The sequence below is a fragment of the Mustela lutreola genome, chromosome 2, assembly GCF_030435805.1.
Source record: "Mustela lutreola isolate mMusLut2 chromosome 2, mMusLut2.pri, whole genome shotgun sequence".
NCBI lineage: Eukaryota > Metazoa > Chordata > Mammalia > Carnivora > Mustelidae > Mustela > Mustela lutreola.
In genome coordinates this window covers 30,923,271-30,951,245 of record NC_081291.1, presented here as the reverse complement: position 1 = coordinate 30,951,245, position 27,975 = coordinate 30,923,271, and the positions used below count along the sequence as shown (strand labels likewise).

Genomic DNA, 27,975 nt, shown 5'->3' with positions numbered 1-27,975 from the left:
ACTGTGTTGTATACCTGTAACTCATATAATATTGTACATCAACTATACTTCAATTAAAAAATGCCTTCATAAATACAGGTCCTCACTTTTCCATCACTGGGATGGATTCCACCCCAATTCAAAGATTCAAGATGCCTTTCAAGCAGGCCTACACCTTACTTCTTCCTGCCCATCCAGCCTTTATTAAATGTTTTGAGCATTGGCTGTACAATTTCATGTAAACTCTCATTTAGACTTGTGATAAACAATCCAGGGAATTACAATAAATCTTCCCAGTATAGGCACATTGAAGAGTTTAAGTGATGTGTCCAAATTCACTTGGCCAGTAAGTAGAAAGCTGAGTGCTCTGATTCCAAGTGTCATGCTCTTTTTGTGAGTAGTCAGGTAGGAAGTTACACCAGGACAGGAATCTCTCTCATTGATGACTGACCCCCCAAGAAGCTACTTTCTCTCTTCCACTAAAATTTACTATACATTTCCTTTAGCTTATCCAGAAGGCCAAATGAAGCAATAGCCTCAGGCAGAACTGGCTTCTGGGACTCTGCATCCTTTCTGCTTTGACCTCCTTGGAATCTGATAAAGAGGTTGTAGGGACCTGGTGTTTCTGCTGGCAGAAACATGTCATCACACGCTTATAAAAGGCATATGTTTGTCCTTTCTTCCTAGAAGAGAAGGAAGGCAAGTGCAGGGCAGCTTTCCTCTGCTGAAACCTTGTGCTGTAATCTATCAATTTAGTCACATCCAACGTGCCACATAACATCAGACAGAGATGGCTGTGTGAGCCTCCACTGTGAATATCAGACCTGCTGTCTTGAAAGTTCCATGAATAGGGGCGCCTGGGTAGCTCAGTGGGTTAAGCCTCTGCCTTCCGCTCAGGTCTTGAATCTCAGGGTCCTGGGATCAAGCCCCGCATAGGGCTCTCTACTCAGCAGGGAACCTGCTTCCCCTCACTCTCTCTCTGCCTGCCTCTTTGCCTATTTGTGGTCTCTGTCTGTCAAATAAATAAATAAAATCTTTTTTTAAAAAAAAATTCCATAAATAGGAGCACCTTGGTGGCTCAGTCAGCTAGGCATCTAACTCTTGATTTCAGCTTAAGTCATGATCTCAGAGTTGTGATCTCAGAGTTGCCCTGCATTGGGTTCCATGCTGGATGTGAAGCTTGCTTAAGGTTCTCTCTTTTTCTCTCTGCCCCACCCCACCTAAAAAAATGTTCCATGAAGAGATCTGAATTCCTTTTTTTTAATGTGGTAGAAAAGACTTCTTTATCCTTGTTCAAACATTTTTCCAAATCCTCTCATATTGATATTAAAATGTCCTCAAATTTCACCTAGGAATTAGGTCTAAGTTATTTAAATTGTGTGATCAGAAGTTGACAGTGGAGCTTAAACAGACAGATTGTGGCTTTAGTGGTACTGTGATATTTGCCAATTCTTTTGGCCACATTTTGAGGTGAAATTCCAAAATTCGTGAGCTAATTATATAAGACAAATAATACAGCTTTTGTAGTATTCATGGCAGAGTTCTGGGAGCGAAACACCATTGGTTTTTCACACTATCAAGTAAATGTGGAGTTGCCATTTTTTTTTTAAAAAGATTTTATTTATTTATCAGAGAGAGAGGGGGGAAGAGAGCAAGCACAGGCAGACAGAATGGTAGGCAGAGGCAGAGGGAGAAGCAGGCTCCCTGCTGAGCAAGGAGCCTGATGTGAGACTCAATCCCAGGACACTGGGATCATGACCTGAGCCGAAGGCAGCTGCTTAACCAACTGAGCCACCCAGGCATCCCATAAATGTGGGGTTGCCATTTAAACCCCTATTCTCTGCAGAGCAAAACTATCATCTCATATGATGGTCCTGTTGCAAACATTGATGAGACTATGCCCTGAGGAAAGAAACAATGTCCAAATATTTCCCTGATGGCAACTTTCTGTTCCAGGCATTGCCAAAAATCAGATAAAAATAGAATCTTCTCCAACCAGAGAATGATACTACCCACCTCCCTGCAGCTTACAAATTAATATTTTGTACCTGGCATTCACCCTGGGTCATGAAGTAGCAATGTCCAGGCACACAAAAGTTTGCTTAGGTTTTTTCACCTGGAAGAATGTGTGTACAGAACATTTCTGTGACTCTGACCTTTGCAGGTAGCTAACAACTCAGGAAAATCTGAGTTCAAGCAAAAAATCTAAATCTTGGGGCATCTGGCTGGCTCAGCTGGTTAAGTAAGTATCTGCCTTTGGCTTCAGGTCATGATCCCAGGGTCCTGGGATCAAGCCGCATTTCAGGCTCCCACTCATTGGGGAGTCTGCTTCTCCCTCTGCCTCTCTCCTCCACGTGTACTCTCTCCCTTGCTCGCTCGCCCTCTCTCTCTCTGTCTAATAAAATAATCTTTTTTTAAAAAAATCTAAATGCTGAGGGTATCGTTTGAAGTTCATGAAGTCAAACCACTTCAAAATGGGTTTGAGTAAAGAAGCCAATCCTGGGGGCACCTGGGTGGCTCAGTGGGTTAAGCCTCTGCCTTCAGCTCAGGTCATGAGCTCAGGGTCCTAGGATCAAGCCCCACATCGGGCTCTCTGCTCAGCAGGGAGCCTGCTTCCCCTTCTCTCTCTGCCTGACTCTGCCTACTTGTGATCTCTCTCCCTGTCAAATAAATAAATAAGATCTTTAAAGAAAAAAGAAGAAGAAGAAGAAGAAGAAGAAGAAGCCAATCCTGGAAGTTATCATGCCTGTGCCCAAAATACCTTCTAATTTGTGTGATGCTGAATTTTGCAAACTATTTACCAAGACTTTCTTTCTCTCATTTAATATGCCTACTTTTCCTCCATCACTCCCTGATCTTCACCCAATGCCCACCATTGCACAGTCCACATTGACGGGTAATAGTGGAACGCTCATTGCTGTGGGGGGCTGGGCTTTCCCTAGTCCTCTGCTGAACGCTGAGATGGAGTGATGCGGACGGTGGGCCATGTTAAGGGTCTCCATAGGGTTTGCCTTGGTTCTTTGCTATTTGGGGCCAGATAGTTCTGCCCTATCCTATGGTAGCTAAAAATAGGGGCTCTCGGTTTCAAATCCAATTCTACGAATTATTGTTTTAATTTCTATGTATTATTTTCCTTCAGAACATGGGATTAAATAACAGAACTAACCTTAGTTGTTGGACGAATTAACTGAGGGAAAGCACGTAAAGGGCTTAGCTTAATGCCCAGGACGCAATTAACAATGGTAAATGCCAGTTAGCATCATGGTCTTTAAGACAGTCATCATTATTATTGCTATTGTTATTGTTAGAAGTGCTAGTGGTAGCATGGCGCCTTAAAAACGTGGATATGGATATGTGTGCCTGCATGTATGTATATGTGCACGTATACATATATGTACACCCATATGCATCCATATGGGTGTACATATGGATATAGTGTGTGTATACATATATACTATGCATGTGCTGATTTTATAGACATATAGTCAAAAGTATTTGTATTTGCTATTATCTTTCATTCTTCACAATAACTCTCCACTTCAAATACGGAAACTGAAATTCAGATACGTGAAGAAACCTGTCTAAAGTCATACAACTAATAGGAATTAGACCCAGGATTCAAAGTCAAGTTGATTTCACCCATGCGGACTGGATAAGATTCCTTGGTGCCCTTTGGATGCTGCACATGCCTCTTTCTTCATGTGTCACTTGGTGTTTACTAGATCATTTGCTGGCACTCCCCTTCACCCTATACTACTGCCTCTTTCATCCCCAGTGATGACATCCACACCATCTGACACATGATAGGAGCCCAGGAATTGCTTGAGAGATTGTTTTGAATAAGTGTGACACTGTCGCTGAGCTTTGTATCTAGAAAGTGTCCTTCTGCCACATCTTCCTTCTGATCGTCTATCAGTTTGTCATTTGAGCCTTTGGAATCTAAGCATGATCTGAGTGGCGGTACCTTTGTCTGCTTTTATATGTACCCACTTCCTCCTCTATGGATAAAAATGCAAAGACAGAAAAGTAGATGGCTGACAGAACTGTTAGCACTTTCAAATGCTATTTCTCAAGATGTTCCAAAAAACCACTCCATGTGCCTCGACATAAATAACCCTGTTAGGAATTGTCCTTGGGAGGCCATCCCCATTGAGGAATGGTATCAGTCCTGAATGAAATAAATGGACAGTAGAGATTTTCTTTGGAAGACTTTGTCCACCCATATGCTATGTCTCTCATAAAGCGATATGAATAAACAGTGTTTTTGTCAAGGCTAATTTACTTTTATGCCTGGGAAAAGTAGCAATCAAGATGGACGACTACATTTTCCTCATTTTGGCACAACTTCAGCTTTGAAATGTGTTTGTAATGGGTCTGCTGCCGAAAACTCCCCTCAAGAACCTCAGGCTAGATTGACAGCATGCTATTTCTTCTCAAGGCTTTAGTACCCAAGGCAGAAAAATGTCCTTGTTTTCCCTTGCAGACTTGAGTTTTATGAGCCTCTTTTTATGATGTCATTAGGAACTGTCTAAGTTCTGGGAGGAGAGATCATTCTTTGGATTTTTCCTATATTCTGCTGCATCAAGTTTGTTGGACTCTAACTCTGCGCTAAAATGGTATTGTCTGTAACCACTGAGTCTTCTTGCAAAACCTCAAGACTATAGAGTTAAGAGACAATGAGTGAGTCCTAAAGGTGGATGTGATAAAACAGGATGGTAAGGTCTCTCAGTGCTGATTAGTAGGAAAAGAATCCACTTCACAGACACAACGGTTTTTCTCTTCATCTCCGTGGCAACTGCAAGGCTAGCAGCTGCCAGTAAAAATTGAGAGATACCACTTACCCATTTTCCCAAGCATCCCATATAGTTATGAGGTTTGAGCCCCAACGTGAGGAGTAAAGAAGTCAGTGGAACAGACCTCAGGCTGCTGGTATATAACCTGCTTGGTGTCTTCTAACATGGCCTTGGGGACCACTTTTTGACCATGAATTAACTTCCCTCACTCTTTCCTTTGCTCTCAACAAGATGAGAAAATGTTTGTGGTCATATATAGTAATACGACCTTCTTGGATTCATGGTTACTTGTATATTTTTCATGGAAAGAAGAGAAGAACAATGATTCTGTCCCAGCCAACTCAAGCTGGTGGCAAACTCTTCCTCATCCGTCAGACTCTCAGCCTGAAGATTGCCTCCTCTGGAAAGCCAGTCCTGATTCTCTCAGCTCTTGCCTGTCTCGTGTCTCATACCCTGCTGTTACAACATCTACCTTGTTGCTTTCCCAGTAGATCTTTCTCCCCACTGATTGTAAGCTTCAGGGTAACAGTTCACATCCTTTCATCATGATCCCCCCAGTGTCTAACACTAAACCAGGCACAGTGTTGGTGGTAGTAAATATTTTCTAAGTGATGGTGGACCAGCAGCCAAGTCCTCACATCTCTGTGGTCTTTTTCATAAAGTTTGTCCAAGTCTTTGAGGCTCACAGTTATCCAAGATTGAGTCCAAGAATGATAAGAAGAAAAAGGAAGCCTACTGTGCAAAATTTTAGAATTAAGATTCTTACCTTGAATCATTCCTAGTTCTCGTTGAGCTCATCAACCTAGTATGTTATTTCAGAGGTGTCTATCCTGCTTCTCCTTTTACTTTCACCCAGTGTGTTTAGAAACATTCACTGGTGGACTGAGCCCAACCATAAAGCAGGAAATGATTATATTAAAAGGCTCCAGAAGGAACAAGCACTCAAAGGTTGCTGGGTAGATTTCAGACCCCCATGCTCATTTACACAGAAAAGCAAAATCTCACTGTTCTTCCAGAACTATTTCATCATCTCTCCGCCTCCACCTCATGACTGAGTTTTAGCTGCACTGATAACTTAATACAGACAGTTTGACAAGCCATCCATTCATTCACTCAACTCATATGTGTACTTACTATGTGCCAAAGATTATTCTATAGAATAAGAATTCATCAAGGGTATCAAGACAGACATCGTGGCCTAGCGGGAAAGATAAACAATAAATAAATCTCACCATTTTCTATTAATTTTAATAAGTTACCAAAAAGTTGAGCCTAGGTATTATAAGAAAGTATCATAAAGGGATTCAACCTAGGGAAATAAAATTTTGAGGCTGATATATAGAAGATGGCAAGATGACTGAGAATTACCTAAGGAGGCAAAGGGAAAAGGGGAAGGCTTATGACAGCCCCTGGAGAGGAAGAAGACTGGCATAGCACAAAGACATCTCCAAGCTCTATACAGAGGATTTACGATATTAATTTTAGTGAAACCTCTATGGTAGCAAGAAAGAAATACCCTTCTAGAAATACCCTTCTAGTGTGTGAGGAGACTTATTGAAAGGAGAAGAAAACATCACAAAAGATCCAACAGGAAAAATAGGTGGACTTTATGGGAATTAGCAAAACAATAAAAACAATAAACAATAAATAAAAACAATAAAAATTCATAAGTTATTTGTGACCCTAAATAACTTCTTTTTTCTTCTCCCCTTTCTCTCACCTTCCTGCCTTTCCTCCCTCCCTCTGTTAGTCTCTACCTCTATCCTCTCTCTACCTCCTTCTCTCACTTCTTTGTGAAGTGTCTTAGTCTTTCATGTGTTCCAACATGGCAGCTCCCATGAGTCTACATGATCTTGCTATTTCAGCTCCACTGATAATTGCAATCTCAGTGTCTCTCAGTTCACTTGCTGGAGAGGGTAAATCCAGTTGACTGTTTGCCACTTAATTGAATTAGTTGGTTGATTTGGGTCCCACATACTAGGTACCCACATACTATGCATCTTATTTTTTTGGTCACCCAGAATTGGTAAACCAATTCATGTCCCATGTGATCCAGGTGGAATTCTATCCTCAGCCACAGGGACGAAGGAAATAACTCATGCCTAAGCAACTCAACACAACATATCACCAGCCATAAAAGGTGGTTCAGAGTATATACATAAGTCAGACTTTGGGTGAGAATTTTGGAATAAAAGACATTATAAGAAGAGATAGTCATCCTTCCTTTAGATAGCATAATGTGATGTTATAAGGTGCAGATCTTTGGCAACCCTTCTGTGACATTAAGGGGAGCCAGACTGAGCATTGGGCCAACTCAAAGAAACCCAAACCAAGATTTGGGGAAAAAATTCAGTTGTGATATCATCAGAGTCCTGATTCCAGCCTCCCTGAAAGCTGGTCTACCCCCAGGACATTTCAGACCAATAAATTCCCTTCATTGATTAAGCCAGTTCCAAACTGGGTTTTTCTATCACTTGTGCCCCCCCCCCAAAAAAGGTCAAACTGATGTACCTTGCCCCTCAACCTGATCAGTATGAACCAAGACTAAGGAGGGCAAGTTCATGTTTCAAGTGGAAAATGATTCTTTGAGAAGGTGATTAATCCAAAGTATATTTAAGGCACTTGGACAACTTAGAGGTATAAAGAATTAAATAGCATAGTTAAAGCATGTTGCAATTACAACTGAATTCATAAGCAAGGAAGGAAAAAATAGAGGTCAGTTTTTATACTGAATTCTTTTAATCTTCTTTTCTAAAGAATTTTAATCATGTTTTTCATCACTTCAATTTTTTCAATTTTTCTTGAAAACAGTAACTATTCTTTCTACTATTCCTTTTAGAAATAGCTACAGGCTATGTTTGAAACATCTCAAATGAGCTCCTCCTGAATTATTCATGTGAGAAAATCTCTATATGTATCCAGAAATAGGGTGTCTTTCTGTCTCTAAACTTAAAAACAACTGATTGCATTTTGCTAAAAAGAAAAACTGTTTCAACCGAAACCAGATTTAAAAAATATCACCCCATTTTTCTTTCCACAAATCAAATTTTCTGGAGAAAACTGGGGGGGAAATTGGACTATAATAAAACATTTGACTCTTTCTTACTATATGTTTATGTATATATCTCTCAGCTGTTAGAGAGTGTAAATAACTAGAAGGCAAGCAGCTATCAACTCAGCTAGGTTGAACATTTTTCTAGCACAACAGCACAATATCTGAGCAAAATTTCACCAGTGGTAGATGTTATTATAACTCTGGGCTGTAAGATGGAAGCCTTCTATGTAAATCAGGTCTCTATTTACTTTTCTGCTCATACTTTTCTTTTTCTTTTTAAGGAGCGCAAATTTCCCAAGTTTGTATCCAAAGAAATGGAAAACATGTACATTGAGGAGCTGAAGTCATCAGTCAACCTGCTCATGGCCAACTTAGAGAGCATGCCAGTGTCCAAAGGCGGCGAGTTCAAGCTTCAGAAACTCAAACGAAGCCACAATGCTTCTATTATCGACATGGGCGAGGAGAGTGAGAACCAGCTCTCCAAATCAGACGTTGTGCTATCTTTCTCTCTGGAGGTAAAAAGCCCTAAACCCTTAAACATCTTCTGGCACAGCCAGCAGGATGTGGGTGATTAGACGCACCACAGCTAGCTTGCTTTACTCCTTGCACCCCCAGACCAGTTATTAAAATAACAGCTTGCTAAGCATAGGTCAGCTAATCAGTAAGTGATTCCCCATCTCCAGGAGCCCATGCTTTCCTTAAGGAAATGCAGTCTTAAGAACCACCTACTTGGGTGCCTGGGTGGCTCAGTGGATTAAGCCGCTGCCTTTGGCTCAGGTCATGATCTCAGGGTCCTGGGATCGAGTCCCGCATCGGGCTCTCTGCTCAGTGGGGAGCCTGCTTCCCTCTCTCTCTCTGCCTGCCTCTCTGCCTACTTGTGATCTCTCTCTGTCAAATAAATAAATAAAATCTTTAAAAAAAAAAAAAAAGAACCACCTACTTAATCTTGCATTATTTTTCATCTTAAAGCAGTGCTCAAGGATTTTGTAAAGACCTTATATAATCTAGAAAGTTTAAAATTTTGGCATCCTGTGTCATGGTTATGAGAGAAATACCTAGCATCATTTGATGAGTTGTAGATTTTCTTTCCTGTCATGTCTCCTGTTGGCTACACCGTAGAAAGCCTTTTGTTGCAGTGGAGACATTTTTACTGATCTCATCACCTGAAAAAAAAAAAAAAAAAAAACGTGTACAGACTGGGACTGTGACAGAAGGTTCCACATGCTAATAAATTTCTGTATAACTTCTACTTACATTTGTTCTTCATACATATAATTTAGGGAGTGGATCCAATCTGGCTACATTGGAATTGCCTGGGAAACTGGTTAGTGTGCAGATTCTTGGCATCACCCAGACCTGCTGACCCAAATCTTGAGGCAGGGGAAATACAACATGCTGTAGGCACTTTGGAAAATAGTTTGGTGGTTTCTCAAAAAGTTAAACATAAACTGGGGCACCTGGGTAGCTCAGTGGGTCAAGGCTCTGCCTTCGGCTCAGGCCATGGTCTCAGGGTCCTGGGATTGAGCCCCACGTCAGGCTCTCTGCTCAGCAGGGAACCTGCTTCCCCCTCTCTCTCTGCCTGCCTCTCTGCCTACATGTAATCTCTCTCTCTGTGCCAAATAAATAGATAAAATCTTTGGGAAAAAAAAAATTACCATGTGTAGAATGCAACTCTAAGGTAGCTACCCAAGAAATTACCATGTGTAGAATGCAACTCTAAGGTAGCTACCCAAGAAAAATGAAAACACATGTCCCCATAAAATCATTTGCTCCCCAAATGTTTATAGCAGCATTATTCTTACTAGCCAAAAATACAAACAATCTATATGTGTATTCACTAATAAATGGGTAGACAAAATGTGGTACATCCATACAAAGAGTTCCTACTCAGCAATTGAAAGAAACAAACTACAGATAACATGCTTTGATGTAGATGAATGTCAGAAACATTCTGCTTAGTGAAAGAAGACAGACACAGAGACACATGTTGTTTGATTCCATTGATATAAAATGTCTAGAAAAGGCAAATCTCTAGATTTTAGAGATTTTGATCAGATTAGCGTCGCCTGGGGCAGGAGGTGAAAATGGACATGAGGGACATTACTGGAGGAGATAAGAATGTTTTAAAACTAATTTGTGATGATAGTCATGCAACTTAGTAAATTTACTAAAATCATTGCATTGTGCACTTGAAATGGGTTAATTATATGATCTGTAAAATATGTCAGTGGTCTCGGAAGGAATCTCTGGGTGGGATGCACCACGAAATGCACATTTTAATAAGCCACCCAGTGCCTCTTCTGTGACCTGAAGTTCGAGAACCATTAGTAACTTATTCAAGCTCAGAACCCCACAAGGATTTTACGATAGCCCTAGACTTGGGAAGACCAAGAAAATAGATCAAATTTCTGTAGATTTAGTTAGGATTTGTGAAGACTAGGTTCATTTCTAGAACATCATTAATGCTTGCTGTGAATGAACTGCAGATAATTTGTTTTACTATGCTCAGTTCTGATCAAGATAGTCATATTACAGTGTTTCAACATGTATTTTGCAGTTGGAAGAAGCAGTATTCAGTTAAATATAGGGCACTTGGTGTGTGAAAACATCATCCGTGTAATTTCACAGAAACTTCCTTCCTTTCTTTCTTTTTTAATACCGCCACCTGAGGGACTGAGTGCTTTTTCTTAGGTGTCTTTGAATTTGATTATTGCCAATTAGAGGTGGCAATTTATTCCGTACTGCCTCTTGTCTTTCTACAGAATGTGGGGGGAAAAGTGGTTTATTGATTTTCATGAAGTTTTTAAATCCGTAATTTCTTAATTCTTTACCAGGACTCAATATTATACAGCTGATTATCTGAAATATAGTTGTGAGTGAGTCCCCAACCACACTCCCATGTGCACATGGTTCAAACGGGCTTTAATGTGTAAGCACAAGTACAGAATGAAATGCCCTAGGCTTCCCAAATACTTTTTACTTGGAACAGCAAATTGCACATGTACTAAAACTGCCAGCAGCAATCATTGTGCGTCTATATGTTGGGTGACCCAGTGGGGGGTTGGTGAGAAGAGGGAGGTAGAGGAAGGTCATCTCCTCAGGGCAGACTGGGTTTGGACTTGCAGGTTGGTACAAGACATGTTTCATGCACATCAGAATTGCAAGGCAGGGAAGGACAGTGATGTAGAGCAGTGAACCGCAGCAGGAGAACTGAGGTCCAGGTTGCCCAGTGGCCCAGCCTTGCACAGGGGAGTGTTCTGATGGAAAACAACATCTGTGAATCCTCACAACAATCTTTTGAACCATTTGCAAATGTGGGGGGAAAAAAAGCCACAGAGAGGTTAAGGAACTTACAAGTAATTATACGGCTAGTGAAAATGCAGATTCAGGATGTGAACGAAATCTTTCAAATTACAAAAAAATGCTGTTCTTGCTCCTGTGCCTCTCATTTCCTCTCATTTATATGGTTCTTTCCAGTATAAACATTCTCAGTTACATACATCATTGTATTTGGTCCTCACGTAACAACCACGGAGGGATATAGGGCATATGTTGTTATCCTCATTTTACAGATGAAAAGACTGAGACTCGGGAGATTTGAAAGAAAAGTGGTCTGACTTCAAGGCCAGGCCATTTGCTCCACGTCACATGAGTGAGAGTGGTTCTCAAAGTACGGCTCCTGGATCATCAGCATCAGCAGCACCAGGGAAATTACTAGAAATAAAAAAGGCTTGGGCTCCATCCCAGACCTGCTTATCAGAAATTCTGGGGGTGGAGCCCAGAATATCTGGGTTTAGAAAGCCCTCCAGATATTTCTGGTTTACATCAAGATTGAGAACCACTGGGCTTTTCAACAGCAAATCTGACTTGGTTCAAGGCCAGTCCTATTGTTCTTCCTTGAATCAAGCCCATTGAAGAAGTGTACACACTGGGTGTTGTATGTAAGTGACAAATCACTAAATTCTACTCCCTAAACCAATATTGCACTGCATGTTAACTAACTAGAGTGTAAGTACAAATTTTGAAATAAAAGAAGGAAGTGTACATTTTTTAAAAGATTATTTATTTGACACAGAGAGAGAGAGAGATCACAAGTAGGCAGAGAGGCAGGCAGAGTTGGGAGGGGGGGGAAGCAGGCTCTCCACTGAGCAGAGAGCCTAATGCGAGGCTCGATCCTAGGACCCTGAGATCCTGACCTGAGCCGAAGGCAGAGGCTTAACCCACTGAGCCACCCAGGTGCCCTGGAAGTGTACATTTTTTGCACAACCATATCCTTCTCTGTGTGTCCTGCCATTACCTCTTTTGGAGTACAACTGAGTGATATTTTAGTATCCCTTGCTTACTATAGATCCCTGATACAGGTCATTTGTTTCAGATTTTTAAATCGGTTTATTTGCTCTATCCGCCCCTCCAGTCTTCTCCCCTCTAATAAATGACAGGATATACCACTGAATATGAGAATCTCAGGTGATTGAATGGAGTTAAAGGTAGCGGTTGGAAGTGCCGAGAATTGTAAATGATATATTTTGGTCCAGCAAAACACCAGCTTTTTTCCTCAGTCTAGAACAGAGAGTATGCAGCTGCAGATGTGTTTTTGTTTTGATTCAACAATGTTGGCCTGCCCAGAGTTTGTGTATTTTATTCCTCCCTTTTTGGATTATTGTCAAAACTTCAAAATCAGATTTCTGACTTTCATTCTGAATCAGATTTCCGTTTTCTGGGTAGGAAAAACTGCAGTATCTGGCAACTCCGGACTAAGGAAAGACAAGGCCACAGTGGGCTGCAACTGGGTGCCAACTGCTCTGTTTAGATGGAGCATATGCTCTCCTATTTTGCCCCAGGCCCCACTACTCCCTGCTGTCTCTCTGCCTTTAATGCTGAATGGTTCTTTGCCCTTTATCTTAGCATTTGCTAAGAGAAAAGGGAAAAGTAATTTCTGGGCCTTTGTCTCTGCCAAGTTCTGAATTAAAAGTTAGACTATTTTTAAAGAAAATAAGAGAGAGCCTGTTTATTTGTAGAAATGAAAAAGGATCCTGTGCATTAAACCCAGAAAAAGAGAAACCCATTTCACATTACCTGTCTGACCCTATGAGCTTCTAACGTGGTGAGGGTTGTCTTTCCATCCAGGAGGCAAAAAGTTACACTCCCAAGAATTGTATCTTCATGCTAGACTGGGACCAGCCTGGCTGATAGCAAACTGATAGAAACTGCCAGAAACTTGTTGGGTTTTTTTGGTCACTTCTTCCCACCTCTATATTTTCTTCCGAGTGATGCTGTCCATGGGCTTTGGCAGTAACCTCCACCATGTGTGATTCTCTTTCCAGGTGGTGATCATGGAAGTCCAAGGCCTCAAATCCTTGGCTCCCAATCGCATTGTATATTGTACAATGGAAGTCGAAGGAGGAGAGAAACTACAGACTGACCAGGCCGAGGCTTCTAAACCAACGTAAGTTCTGCTCCTCCACTGCTCATCTTCCAGAAGGTGGTTCTCATGGGCTTCATTGTGTCTAACTCCAAGTTAAAGGTCTGGTTTCCCCAGAAGGTTCTAGAAGGCACGTTCCTTGTTTGTTTTCCAAACAAGATGACTTGATTACATTCTTATTCGGCAGCCATAAAAGGATTGCAGTTTTTTCAGAGAACAGAAGGAAAGTAAAGAAACAATCTCCTTTCTGGAGCTCTATGTAATCACGTTAGTTTCAATCCTTTAACAGAACGTGTAGGAAAGTTTGATACAAATCTGTTATATTAAATTTACTGAATGATATTTGGTTTGTGGATTAAGAGATTTTTTTCAAAATCTTTCTCTATGTGCCACAATTATGACTATGTCAATAAAGCAGTGTGTTATATTAAATATGATACATTAATTCATTTGGTCAATGCATATTTGTCAAATGCTCAGTGTGTGTGTACAAGGTAGTGTTGCCCAGTGGAGAGGAAGGTAGTCACTGCTTTAGCCCTACAGAACTCACCATTGAGTGGAAGGATCAGAAATATAATCACATAAATATATAATTACAAATAGTTACAAATACTGAAAAGGAAAGAGTGCTTTGAGAGGAGGTAGCAGGGGACCTAAGTCACTTTGTGGGGACAGAGTCAGAGTAGGCCTTCTGTAGGAGTTATGAGAAATTTGGGCTTGTATTATAAAAGTTGAATGAGATGGGGTGGGAATAGAAAGAGCATTCCAGGCAGTCAGCTTGTATAAAGGCCCTGTGGTTAACGAAGGCCCTATGGGAAAGCAGAATGGAAAGACGTTTTCGTAGGACTAGAGCTCAGAGAACAAGGTATGCCAGAAACTGCCAGTGAGACAAGAAGGGACCACACAATGGAGAGCCTTGCTAGACCGTGAGAGGGAAGTACAGAGATAAGTGATTAGATATGTGTTTTTAAAAAATCACTGTGGCTATAGCAGAGAGAGCCAGAGTTGATGCAGGAGACCAGCTAGGATTCTCCAGCAGTGGTTCGTAAGAATAATGATGATCAATTCATCTAGGTCAGTAGACTCTCAGGCCTCAGCAATTCAGGAGGGGTCACTGTTTTTGTTACCTCCCTAACCACCTAATTTCTCTTCTATCTCAATTAAGCCAGCCTAGACTAACGAGCTTTCTTTTTTTATTGTTGTTAATCCATAAAAGTCATAAAAACAGTAACCCCTGATAGCAATGTACTGCCTCTCCTTCTCCGGAGAATTATGAACTATTTAGCAGAACAGGAATAACGTACCAGCGTGTTCAAACAAAATGGTTCAGAGAAAGCACTGAATGTTTCCAGGACTAGAGGAAATCTGAGGGCATTGTATGCCTTGGAGTGGTTCTTTGCATGAGTAGACAAAGGCCTCAGATGCTCGGAACCTGGGCGAAACTGACGAATGGAAGCGAGATGAAATGGAAACCAATACAACTTGTCGCACATTATCTTTCCTCCCTTTTTTTAAACTTAGTTTTAAACTGAAAATGAATGCAGTTTCTTTTTTACTGCCTGACAAAATCCTCATTTTCCCCACACGGGCCGCCATGGCCTGACCCTTATCAATGCTATTATGTTATGCTGCATTATTGATACGTGTTTTTAAAAATGTGTCATATGTGGGGGAAGAAAAACCTATTTGGTATTTCTGCCAACTTTTTGGATGTTGGGCCTAATATGGTGTCCTAAGATAGAGAAGGAAGGAGAAATCTCTGATTATTCTAACAGGATGTTGTTTCATATGAACTATTTTATCTTAAAACATTATTCATATCATTTTATTAGGCTTACAGTTTTCAGCTGCCAGGGTAAGTGATGAGCTGATTTTCATGTGCTTATGAATATTTAAAACTGAGTTTCAGATTACAAATAAATATGGAACACTTCGGTCTACCTACTTGAAATACTCATATTTCACATATATATTTACTCATATCCACACATGTGCTTTATTATGTCCATATTCATAAACATCTCACCCTAAAACATTTTGCTTTTCCAGCCAAAGTTATAATATTTTAATTTTTCTTCCATCAGTGAGCAGGTATTACTAAAACCTCACAGAGGATTTGCTTGTTGGCCTGCTTGTTTTTAAATACGTGAAGAATGCAAGTTTTCATGGCTAGGGTCCAGTCAATTCAGTCAGGAGTGGCTACTTTGAGTGCTATGTTAAGAAGAGTTCTGAGGGCAAATCTATATTCAGAGGAAAATAGTGCATGATCAACTTGTTATGTCTGCCAAAGGAGAACAAGTGTAAGTGCCCTGTATATGCCATTTCTTAGTATCCCAAGGAGATATACACAGTCTGAAATCTGGCAATGCTTGTGTTTCCTGCTGTCTCTTTTTTTATCCTTTCTATATGAATTCTCTTTAAACCTCTACTCATCATCCTTCTAAATCTACAATTCTTTTTCCAGTTCTCTTCTTTACCTTTTTCTTTGTCATCATTCAGCTCTAGAAGTTTTTCTCTGCCTCTGGCTTGACATGGTTGGATGAATGAGCCTGTTGGTGCAGGTATATTTTCTTCCTCTCTCCCTAAGTTTGGACTTATTCAGAATCCTATCTTTTTTTTTTTTCCTTTGAAACATACATTCTGCTTTTCTTCTTTACTTCTACTTATAATTTTTCCCATTATCAATCCCTCACTATCATGTCTGCTACTTGATTTTGATTACCCCAAAAAGTATCATTTGGAAGGTTATCTTCAGTCTGTCCTAGTAACTCCCCTTTATCATCTGACAAGGTTAGCCCTTTTTCTGCCCTCCTCATCTTCTGAATCTTGTCTTTGACTATTCTTACAGCCTGCTGATGCCCATACTTTATTTATACATTCTAAAATCAAAATTCAATTCAAGCTAGTTTTATTTGTTACTCATTAATTCTGTTGTTGCCGCTACTAGGTATTTTACCCAATAACTGGAAACCCACATCTTATCTCATCAGGTGTCTACAAGGAATTTGACTCTTGTTTTGTTGTTTGGGTTTGTTTGTTTGTTTGTTTTTACCAAGTACAGTCACAAATCCAGAAGTACATCGCATGACCCACTTTGTCCAAGAGTGTGTTTTTTTAGAACATTAATGTGGAGACGTCTTCACTGAAAACAAGGGCAGGGAGAGTGGTACCATGATTAATTGGGAAATGCAAAACATTTCATCTCTTTATAAGTTTTTCAGTGTTCATCAGCATTTAAAAACCTTTGAAGATTTCCAACAGTACATAAACCTATTTGCCTTTGATTATTCATGAGTTCCCCAAACTTATTTCAACTAATACCTAGTAGCATCCATTGGAAATGCTAGTCTATATTGTCCAAACCTAGTAATGGGAGTTCCAAGTTCTCCCTCACTTCCTAAGCCAGTACTGTCTCTTCACTTAAAACCAGGGCCCTGCCCGGCATGATCGTTTTGGATCAGATGCATAATATAAGAATGCTGTGTTCATGAATTAAATACACTTTGTGATTGGAAAAAATGAGGTGTGTGCGTTTGTGTGTGTATGTGTGTTCTCTGTTCATCCTTCATTTTATCAATCTGGATGCTAAATGTGGGACATTTTCAAGCAGACGTTATTTCCTCTCAATTCAGTTGTCCTCCTCTCCTGGGTCTTAACATGGAAAGCCAGGAAAATATGTTATCACAAGTTTTCAAGCAATATGTTTATTTCAAAGAATATTGCCTCCATTTGTAATATATTGTTTTTTTGCTTCTGTGGGAAAGCAATGGAGGTGCTGAGGCAGAAGTAATTGAAATCGTGTCTTTAGGCAGGCAGTCTCAGGCAGGCATGAGAATGGAGAAGAGAAATACTTTGTGGATTCAAGAACTCAGATGTATTTGTCTATCTCCTATGAAACAGAGCAGACTTTTCTTCCCATGCCGGGTGTTTTTCAAAGGACAGCACTCTTAGGTCTGCGGATAACAGATTATGTTAGGTTTGATCAAGACATGGCTTTGAGTAAAATCAAGTCATGTGATAAGGAAGTCATTGCTTCTCTATTTGTTTATCTGTTCTGATCAGGTCCAGGAGAACGTCTTTATTTGGTTCTAGTAAATCTTTAACACCTTCAGAAGCCTCAGGTTCTGCGTCTTCTGCAGACCAAAGTCTCCCACTAGAATTTCATAGCATTGTTTAGATCTCACTTACCCAAAAATATTTTCTGTACCGGGTCTTGGAATGGTTTCAAGGGAAAGAGAGTGACTTTTCTGGATGTCTCCTTTGAAATGTAGATTTAAGGGAAAGACGGGAGGGATAGGCACTTGCACTCCCTCGACAAGGGTACATTCGATGCCTTCTTTATGTCTACCTCGGGCTGGGGCTAGAGCCTTGACATAGATCCAGTTTTGACCTCATAGAGTGGACATTCTAGTAAAGGGCACAGTTAGTAAACACATGAATAAATAAACAGGTAAAGCAATAACAGTTTCTAATTTGTGTTACCTTCCATTCATGGTAGTGTTTTGTCTTCTGCATCAGCGACATAAGTGTTCTTTTTTAAAGAAATATAGTAACATTTAAAAGTGAATTGATTTAAATAAAATACATTAAGTAAATAATAGCCCATGTGGTACCTGGATAGGATTTAAAAAATAATAATAATCACAGAAGCTGTGTTGATATGTGGGAATAGCAAAGATGGGGAAGATGGTATGCAAAATACTTTATTTTGGGAAAACTGATGTAAAGAAATAGAACATATTCCCTGAGTGGGAGATATACTTCAAAGTGACTTTCTTGATGGTTTTGTACCATGTAAGTTACCTTCTAAAGAAAGCAAGCCCTGAGGGTTAAATGCTAGAGAAATTTAAGTAATTGGTCTAAAAAGGAAGGCAGTTTTAGTTGGCAGTCCAATATTGTGCTAAGTTATCCAAAATTACATTCTTCTGAATGGAAACCAAGGATGCTACTTGACATTTGATTATTTAAGCAGTTTATTATTCCCTGACAAGCCACAGGCTTTGTGACGTATGGATTTCATTATTGTCAGGAATTAGAAAACACAACCAGACTGTTTCCTGCCACTTTCCAAAGGAAGAAGAAAATAAGATGCCCTCGCTGGTAAATCTTGTCATAGCCCTAGCATTTTTCAGTGGCACCTTATCTAATGAGACCACATTAAGGCAAAAAATAAAAACAAAATGCAATGACTTTCTATAACATTTTTCTTCTCTGAAATATATTATTTGTCCTAATGGCAACTCAAAATGGGCCAGGCTTATTACACCCAAATTACTCATACAAATGGAGTTGCATTAAATCACCCCCACAGTAAATCAGTTACAAAGTCAAGAAAGGAACTTGTGCCGGCCAAATCCTTGCCTCATGTATCATCTTAATAGTACTCCTTTTTCAGTGTAAACAAAAATGTTTTCAGTGTACTGGGCCTTGGAATGATTTAAATGGATACAGACTATCTTTCCTGAATGGCTTCTTTGAAATTTAGATACAAGAGGATGATATAGAGGATAGGCACTTGCTTACCCTCAACAAGTGTACATACTTCCTTGGGTCCACCTTGTGCTGGGGCTACACCCATGAAAGACATAGATCAAGCTTTGGTCTCATAGAATGTACATTCTAGTAAAGGACTTAGGCAATAAACAAATGAATAAATAAATATATAAGATAATAGTAGATTATAATTTGGTTCCAAAAGAAATGAATAGACTGCTGCAATGAAAAGTAATGGGGAGGTAGGGTACTCCGGTGGCCAAGAAACCCTATTCAGAGTAGGTAATGTGTCAGTTTCTACTTAAAGGATAAGGAATGACCCAGTAACTCGATAACTAGGTATTTACCCAAAGAAAATGAAAACACTAATTCAAAAAGATATATGTACCCATGTGTTTATTGCCACATTATTTATAATAGTCAAGATATGGAAGAAATCCAACTGTCCATTCATAGATGAATAGATAAAGAAGATGTGTGTGGAGTGTGTGTGTGTGTGTGTGTGTGTGTGTGTGTGTGAATATTACTCAGCCATAAAAAAGAATAAGATTTTTGGCATTTGCAAGGCAGCATGGATGGATCTGGAAGGTATAATGCTAAGTGAAATAAATCCATCAAAGAAAGACAAATACTATATGATTTCACTCATATGTGAAATGAACAAAGAAAAAAAAAAGCAGACTTCTAAATACAGAGAACAAACTGGTGGCTTCCAGAGGGGAGATGGGTGAAACAGATAACAAGCACTCAATAATGTATAGAATTTTTGAATTATTACGTTGTGCTAATATAAGGATGTATGTTAATTATACTTCAATTTTAAAAAAAGAGGAAATAGCAAGGAAAAGATGCCAGGTGCAGTTAAGAGCAAGTGCAAAGGCTTTCAGATAGGAAAGAGCTCCATGTGTTCCAGGACCAGAAAGGAGAGCAGTATGAGTAGAGACTAGTCAATGTTGGGGAGTGTGGTACAGGAAGAGACTGAAAATCAAGGCCACATGAAGGATTTGAACTCTATTCCAAGACCATGGAGAAGCTGTCAGAGAGTCTTAAGCCAGGGAAGGTATGATTGGATTTCCGTCTTGAAACCTAAAGCATCTTTAAGGACCAGAGTTAATTTGGAATGAAGGGTTTATCAGTCAACAAATATGGACCACATACTATTTCCCAGACATTAGGGTTAGGGAAATGATAGAGACCTGACTTTTGACATAGAGCCACAGAGAAAAGCTGGTGGAAAAAGTCCAAGTGCCCCAGCACAGAGTGATAAATTCTTCCAGAGTTACCATAGCTTTCAGAACTGTAAAGGCCACCTCATTTGCAAAGGAGTGAAGCTTCCTGAGAATCACCTCTTTTCATGTTTACCTTTCTTGATACTCCCATGTTCAAGATCACAGTCCAGGAGATGTTTATGTTGAAGTGATTGGAGCGTGGCTACCATTTCTCTGGTCTTTCCTTTCTAAGAAAGAGGCTTAGCTTTTTTCAGAGTTAATTAAATCATAAGTGGTAAAGGCCAACACTGACCCAGAAATTCAATTTTGCTAGGCTCCCAGAAGATGTGTGGGTTGGGAAGAAGAAAAATTATAATTACAGTTCGGGGTGCTCAGAAGCTATCTGGCCTCCCAGCCCAGAAGGCTTGGTCAAGAAGCCACAACTTTTGTTGAAAACCGGTTTGTATTTGCTTGTGAGCCGGGGAGTGAAAACAGGCTGGGTGAGAAAACAATAAGCAACAGGGTAGATGGTGGAAAGGAATTAGGTGGTAGAGACCAACTTCGGAGATGGAGCTCCTCACGGTATACCCAGCTCTGTTCTAAATTTGCCACCCATCTTGTACAGGTTAGTAAGCTTTCCAGCTTCACCATGTTCTCATGAGTGATATCCAAGACCACTGCTCCCCCAACAATTTTATAGGTTTTTCATCCAGCTAACCCAGAGAAGAGCTATAATTGCAGACCTTATGGCAGAGTTTTCAGAAATTTCAAGTAACACGGGGGTGGTGAAGTTTCTAGAGTTGGTAGGAGTTCAGAACTGGATGATTGAGTAGTGGCTTAAGTCTGAAAGTTACACAGTGATGCTCCATTGCAATGTCAGAAATTTATGAAAGTTCTGATTTCATGGATAGTCCAACATAGGGTTGGTATAAAACAAAGATATTTTTTGCCCTAGCCATTTAAGGACTAAGGGAAACAAAGTTCATTTACTTTCTGGTTCAGGTCCTCGAATACCTTGCCTGAACTTACCTATCATTTGTACCTAATACTGGAGTAATCTGGGATCTGGACTGATCACCCATCATTGTTTAGTGGAAATCCAGGGAAATACATTTATCTGTAGGTGTGGAAAAACCACCACACTTGTTACCTAGTGATGAGGAAGAAGAATGTAGGAAGGAATGGCATATTGTTTCTTATATGTAATGATGTAATGGCATGAACTCCAGGAACTCCATTTATCCTCACTGATGAGAAGAGAAGAGAATCTTGGTCTAGATTCATCAATGCATAGAAACAATTTTGGACATTTTGGCATTTTGGACAAGAGCACAGGATTGGGAGCCTGCGTGAGCTTGGACCGATTGGTTTAACTCTTGTGCCTCGGTTTCCACATTCTTGTGAAAATTAAGTTAGTTAACAAATACAAAATATTTGAAATACTGCCTGTCATGTTGGCTGTTATTATCATGGCTTCATTCTTGTTTGGAGGAAAGGGAGAGAGTTGGGGGATAAAAATAGCCTGGGTCTAAAATAGTAATTTACATTGATGTAACACCTTCTAAAGGCCAGATGCTATGCTAAAGTATTTCATAATCAATGTCTTGTTTAACGCCCTACTGATACCTGAGATAAGTACTGCTGTTATTCCCTATATTTTACTGATGGAAATATTGAGATTCAGAGAGGTTAAATAACTTGGTCAAAGTTGCACAGATAAAAAGTAGCTGAGCCAGGAGCCAACCCCAAATCCTGTACATTTAACTCATTTTGCCTTTCTGAAAGATACTATGCCACTAAAAGAAGGTTGGTTGGTTTGTTTTTTAATTAGCATTGACTATTCAGCAAAACTATTCAACAAGGCTCATTTCTTTTCCATAAACACAGTTACGTCATGGGTCAAATCTCTGCCCGTTTAGATGGTGATGACTGGACCATCACACATTATTGCAAACACACGTGTTTCAGCTCCCTGCAGACTCTTAGCTCTGCAGGCACGCATACGCAGCAGCACTATTAGGGGCTACATAGGTGAGTCTGCAAAGATAAACCATGGATGGCCCTGCCTTTCGAGGTGCCTACAAGATCCCAGGAGAGCCGCTGATGATAATGATCACCAACCCCCTTCATGAAAGTCATTATCAATAACAATTGCCCCTACCAAGCATTGAAATCTGTTAGGTGCCAGGTAATGAGCTAGCTAATATATGGTTGAGCCAGGTTTAAATCCCAGTTCTACCAGTCACGGACTGGGTGGCCTTGGGCAATTAGACTCTCTTTCTGAGTTTCTGTTTCTTCAAATCTGAAATGGAGACAATAATACAACCTGACCCATAGGCTTGGTGTTGGAAGATATGATCCATGTTAGTGGCTAAGTTTGATCCATGGCACTTTGTAGCCTCTCAAGAAGTGATAGCCAAAAATGGACTATAATCTCACAGAACCCTACCTGGTACTGTAAGAAATACATCTCTTCTATGTCCTCAGTACACATAAGGAAGAAGCTCAGAAGCATTAGGACGCCTGCCCTAAAATCCTACAACTTCTTAAATCCAGGCTGTATGACTCCAAATACATGGAAAGCGAAAAGCCAAACCTGCCTAAGGTTAAGGAAGGACACTCTGTCCCAACTTCTTTCCAGAGCCAAGGGACAGACCCTCAGAATAGGCTGCCATCAACATCAACTTGATGATACAAGAGCTAGTTCCAGAAGGCAAGAGAAATGCAAAAGGGCAGCAGTCCTTCCTGAGTCCTCATGCAGAGTCACACTGAGCCATATCACTCAGCTCCCTAAGCCTGGGTCTCTACAAGCTCGTTCTTCCAGCGTCTTTCTGGATCAGAACCTTTCTTCAAGAGAGGCAAGAGTGCTGCCAACACTCTTTCTATGTGTCTTATCTGTTTTACAGCAAAACCTCCTGTTCTGTGATACAAAGCTCACCTCACTGCAGGGGTGCAGAGGAGTGTGGGGTCTCTGGGGAATGCAGATGCTCTTCTTCTCATAATGCCAATCATCATGCTGTTTGGAAAATTTTGCAACTCCTGTGCTTAAGCTCTGGAGTCCCAAAGTTCCCTGGATTCCTTCATAAGGACGTTAAGCTTTCACCCTGCCCCATAGCTTGTGGTTCAGAGAGTTTGGAGTGAAGCAACTGTTCTGGGGAACCTTTCATAGCTGGAATCTGGCTGGAAACATTTTGGTGATAATATGGAAAATAAGCGTTCAACATAAGCATAAGAGTAAAAGCTTTACAATCCTTAGTTTGGATCATGCCATTGACCTTGTTACACTGGATGAATTACTAAGTCTTTCTAAACCTGTGTTTCCTCAACAATAAAATGAGGCTAATAATACTTATAAGCTTGTTGATGAGGATTCAAATTTAATAATATATGCAAAGCACTTGGCACCAATTTAAGAATTATTATTCTTCTCTTTCTAATTTATTATTGTCTTCATTGGAGCCAGGGTGAAAGGGAAAACAGGTAACAAAGGCCATCAGTTGGTTGCCTTTTTTTAGTTTAGATGCACTTTTTTAGTTTCTCTTGGACTATGTTCATTTATATGTAGATGACTTACTTGTACTTGGGAAAATCTGTGGATCAGGCTGGTTTTCTTATAATCTCTTACCCATTATAGATGATCAATAAATGTTGATTGACTCAGAGCTAAGCCTTAATGGCAAATGGCTCTGGGAGAAGCTAAGAAGAAGGTCCCTGTGATGGACTTGAAAACCTCTTTAGAATACTAATCATCATAATGATAATTATGTCAGAGTTTTCTGTACTGAAATGAGTGCTCAGTATCCAAAAGAACAGAATAAGTCTGAAAAGTGACGTGAGCCCATGGCATGAGCGCACCTCAACACCAAACCACTATCATGTTTCAAGTGAACAAAACACACATGTGTTTACACACACAGGTACCCAAGGAATGGCTAGGTGCATCACCAGTTAAATAAATCTATGCCAATTGGGATGTATCTTGTCACTTAGCAAATAAACTGTCATACCATCTAATTAAGATAAGGTTTTGTTGTTTGGGATTTCTTTTCTTCTGTAAATTCACTAGAGAGACAAAAGGCATAAAAAGCTTTACATATCAAGTAGTACAACCGAGTTGCAATATCAGTAATTGAAGGCTGTTAGGAGAGATGAATGGGAAGCAGGAATCTTGGCATTTGAAATCTCAGCTCTGCCCTGACACGTGTTGTCACCTTGTTTTTCTCCCCGCTGCATCAGATCACACAACCTGTCTCCTCCAACAACAGAACTAAGTGATTGTCTGCTGAGCCAGGTATATCGGGAATTGGGGTCTGGAAAATGCTTCTCTCTTTCTCACTTTCCTACCTTAGAGAGAGGCCAAACAAAACAATTCTCAGAACCAAAAAAAATTAAAAATTAAACAAAAAAATCTCGGAACCAGCCTGGTCTTTAGAAGTAGCAGCCGTTAGGACTCACTCCTACCTTAAGAGAGAGGCCAAACAAAAGAATTCTCAGAACCCAAAAAAAAATTAAAAATTAAAAAAAAAAAAATCTCGGAACCAGCCTGGTCTCTAGAAGTGACAGCCTTTAGGACTCACTGTGCTCTTCGGGTCCACTGTGACAAGAATTCATACCAGGGCCTGTTACCTGCTGCTCCCCTAGATCCTTATAGGTCAAGGGGAGCATCATACCATAGAGGGAAGAGCACAAGATGCTATTCACTATACTTCATTCATTCAGTCAATCCTTCCTTCCTCTGTCTCAGGTGTGTGAGGACCTACTGTGTGCTAAACACTGTGCATGGTGCTGAGAATAGAGCAGGGAACAAAAAAGGCAAAAATCCTGCCATTGTGGCACCCACAGTCTAATGGGACAGACAATCATTAGACAAGACCACTTTAGATCATTGGGTAGAGATGCCTCAGAGTTTGGGTTTGGCCTTACCCTTCAGTGAAAATGTAGCAACTTTGCTTCACCTTTGTCTTTGGAAGACCTGATGATCAAATGTTATTTCAAAGTCACACCTGTCATCATTGCACTTGTGTGTGCCCAGCGATCATGTAATCACATTAATAACTACTACAGCCAATCATGTGATACTGTCTACAATACAGGCAAGGTGTAACTTGTATTTATGTATATAAAAGAGACTTCTGCCTGCCCTGTGGAGAATGACTGACTACAAGGGGAATGGGCAGTAATGGAAGCAAGGACACTGGTTGGGAGGCTGTCATAGTCACGTGGGAGAAGAGGGTGCTTGGTGGTGGCAGAGGAAGGGGAGTGAAAGGGACAGGCTCGAGAAAACACGGGGGACAGAGAGCTAAAACCCTCCTTACCTCCATTTGTTACTCTTCCCAAGGGAAGTGCTGTGCGCTCTAGAGGTTACATTCTGGCCCCACATGGCCTTTGACCCTTCCCTCATGAGTGTAAGCTTCTTCATGACCCCCCAACCTTGCTTCACACACACTGCTGGCCAATTTGTAAGCTGTAATTCCTGCATTTTGGTGAATGACCTTGCGTGAGTTGAGGGCAAGCCTGGCATTTCCTACAACCTTGTGGGTAATGGATGTGCAGCTGGGACCTGGAGCAGTCGATTCTCTAGCTGGGTCTTTTATTCCCTGCAAAAATTACTCTACAGCTGTACCAAATTTGTTCTTTCTCTACGTTAGCCGAGACGAGTCTTGAACAAAATGTTACATGCTGACATTAGGGTGACATTGACACCAAACCAAAAAAGAAAATTAATGAATTCACTCTCCCCTCAAGGTTTCATTTCGTGCTTGGTTTAAAAGGCGGATTGCACTGTGCTTGTGGTAATTCTTGCTGCTGGTAGGGAGGTATTAATGTGAAAGGATTTGAAGAAATAACCTATAATGGATCCAGTCTCACGGAGCAAGGGAGCAGTTTTCTGTAGATGATGTGAGTGTTGGGTACTTGAAGTCTTTCATGAAGATAATGTTTAATTACATTTAAGTAAATCGGGCTTGGCTCCAACTTCACTGTGCAATCTTAGACCCACGACTCTGCTAACAGATGCAGCTGCTGAAAAATCTGGGCTGGAAATACATATTTTGTACATGTACTTCAAATAATATTTTTTAGCATCTATTTTGTATCAAACCAGTCCTATTATTGGCTTAGTTTTTAAAATTAGATATGGTGCTTTCTGATCAAAAATTTAATATGTCTGTTGCCAAAAATTGAGGGAGAGCGTAAGGAAAAATTTAAAAATTACTCATGATCCCAATACCCGCAATATTATGGGTAAATATTATGGTGTTGTTTCCAATTTGCTTCTCTGTATCTGTGAGTGTGTGTACATACACACCGACAGATATGTGCACGTGATAGATAACCTTGTATGGAAGTCTTTATGCTCATCTATGATTGTTTCTTTTGGAGAAATTCCTAGGGCTGGTATTAGTTCACAGCTAATTAGTTCCTACGTATTTGGTGAGTAGGGTGACCAGCTCATCCTGGTTTGCCCAGAACTTTCCAGTCTTAGCACTGAAAGTCTTGTGCCCTGGGGGGGGCAAAGTAGAGCAGTTGGTCATTCTGGTTGAGTGAACATTTCTACTCGACCTCTCTCATCCTGCATCCTGGGGGAAAGTATATGGCTGATTGTCACTCATTGGATTTATTTCTTGAGCGAACTCTGTCTCCTCAGCTTCCACCATCAGGATACCATCTTTGTCTTTTGCACCCTTAGAGCATTTACTGGAACTTGCAAACTTGAGCCTGGAATTAAGATACAGTTCAGCTGTCTGGATACAAACAGCAGACAAGCCACTGTGCTCAAAAAAGGTACTTCTCCGGCCTCACTGAGCAATCTCAATTTGCTCCATTTGTCTGGATACATAAGCTCCACAATTAGAATTATTACATAAACAACAGAGTGAAACTTCATGCAAGCAGATTAGGTTGTAGTGTTTGTACATTGACGTGAGAATAAGTAACATCTTAGCTATATTTGTGTAGGATACCCTGTAGTTAGAGCATCAGGAGAAAACAAAGTCACAGATTAAACTAGAAGGACAAACAATGCACATGATTCAAACAACTCATTGTGGGAGTTTTCCAGATCTTTTATAACAACCACTAATAATTTAAGTCCTTTTTTAAATGGAGTTTGTTTGTTACTGAATTCCCAATTTTTTTTTTAACCTAGCAGGGACACCATACCCATTTGGATTGGAGGTGTTAAATTCAAGAGGAAATGTGTCTGCCAAGTGGACAAGTAACCCAAAATCAGCTATAAGCTTCATTGACTAATACCTAAACTCTTCTACAGTCTAGGAAACAGTATGTAGAAAAAAAAATGGATATGTAAATATAATTATAAGGTCAAATATAAATATAATTTTTTTTAAGATTTTATTTATTTATTTGACAGACACAGATCACAAGTAGGCAGAGAATCAGGCAGAGAGAGAGGAGGAAGCAGGCTCCCCGCCGAGCAGAGAACCCTACGTGGGGCTCGATCCCAGGACTCTGGGATCATGACCGGAGCCAAGGCAGAGGCTTTAACCCACTGAGCCACCCAGGCGCCCCTAAATATAATTTGAAGGAACATTCATATATATATGCATATATATGTATATATGTGTGCGTGTGTATGTTACACATAAATAAACTTTAGTTTACTTATAAAAAGAGGTAATAAAAGCGAAAATGAAGAAAGAATACTTTATATATATAAGGCATATATATATCTTATATTAAGTATATAATAAAAGCCAAGACGAAGAAAGAATAAAAATGAAGAAAAAACTTTATATATATAAAGAATTTATAAATATACATATATTTATATATAATATTTAATAATAAATAATATATAAATATATATAAGTAATATAAATACTCCCTATAAAGTATTGTTTCTTCATTTTGGCTTTTATTATCTCTTTTTAATAAGTAAACTAATAAAAAAGTGTGACCCATATTTGAAATCTAAAATACCCAGGCACTGAAGAAATAAAAAATCTACATGACTTTGAGAATGCTCTAAACAAAGAGGCAGTTAGTAGGGCTCAATTCTAAACC

At 40.0% G+C, this 27,975-nt stretch overlaps 1 protein-coding gene across 21 annotated transcripts in view; it reads left to right on the top strand.

Annotated features, from left to right (window-relative positions):
- Nucleotides 1-27,975, top strand: part of CADPS (calcium dependent secretion activator) — a 468,804-nt gene that overhangs the window by 220,741 nt on the left and 220,088 nt on the right. For all 21 annotated transcript variants that reach the window (XM_059161408.1, XM_059161407.1, XM_059161399.1 and 18 more), the window contains exons 5-6: nucleotides 8,109-8,342; nucleotides 13,152-13,273. In XM_059161408.1, coding sequence (XP_059017391.1) covers nucleotides 8,109-8,342; nucleotides 13,152-13,273 — 356 coding nt within the window. The remainder of the gene's footprint in view (nucleotides 1-8,108; nucleotides 8,343-13,151; nucleotides 13,274-27,975) is intronic.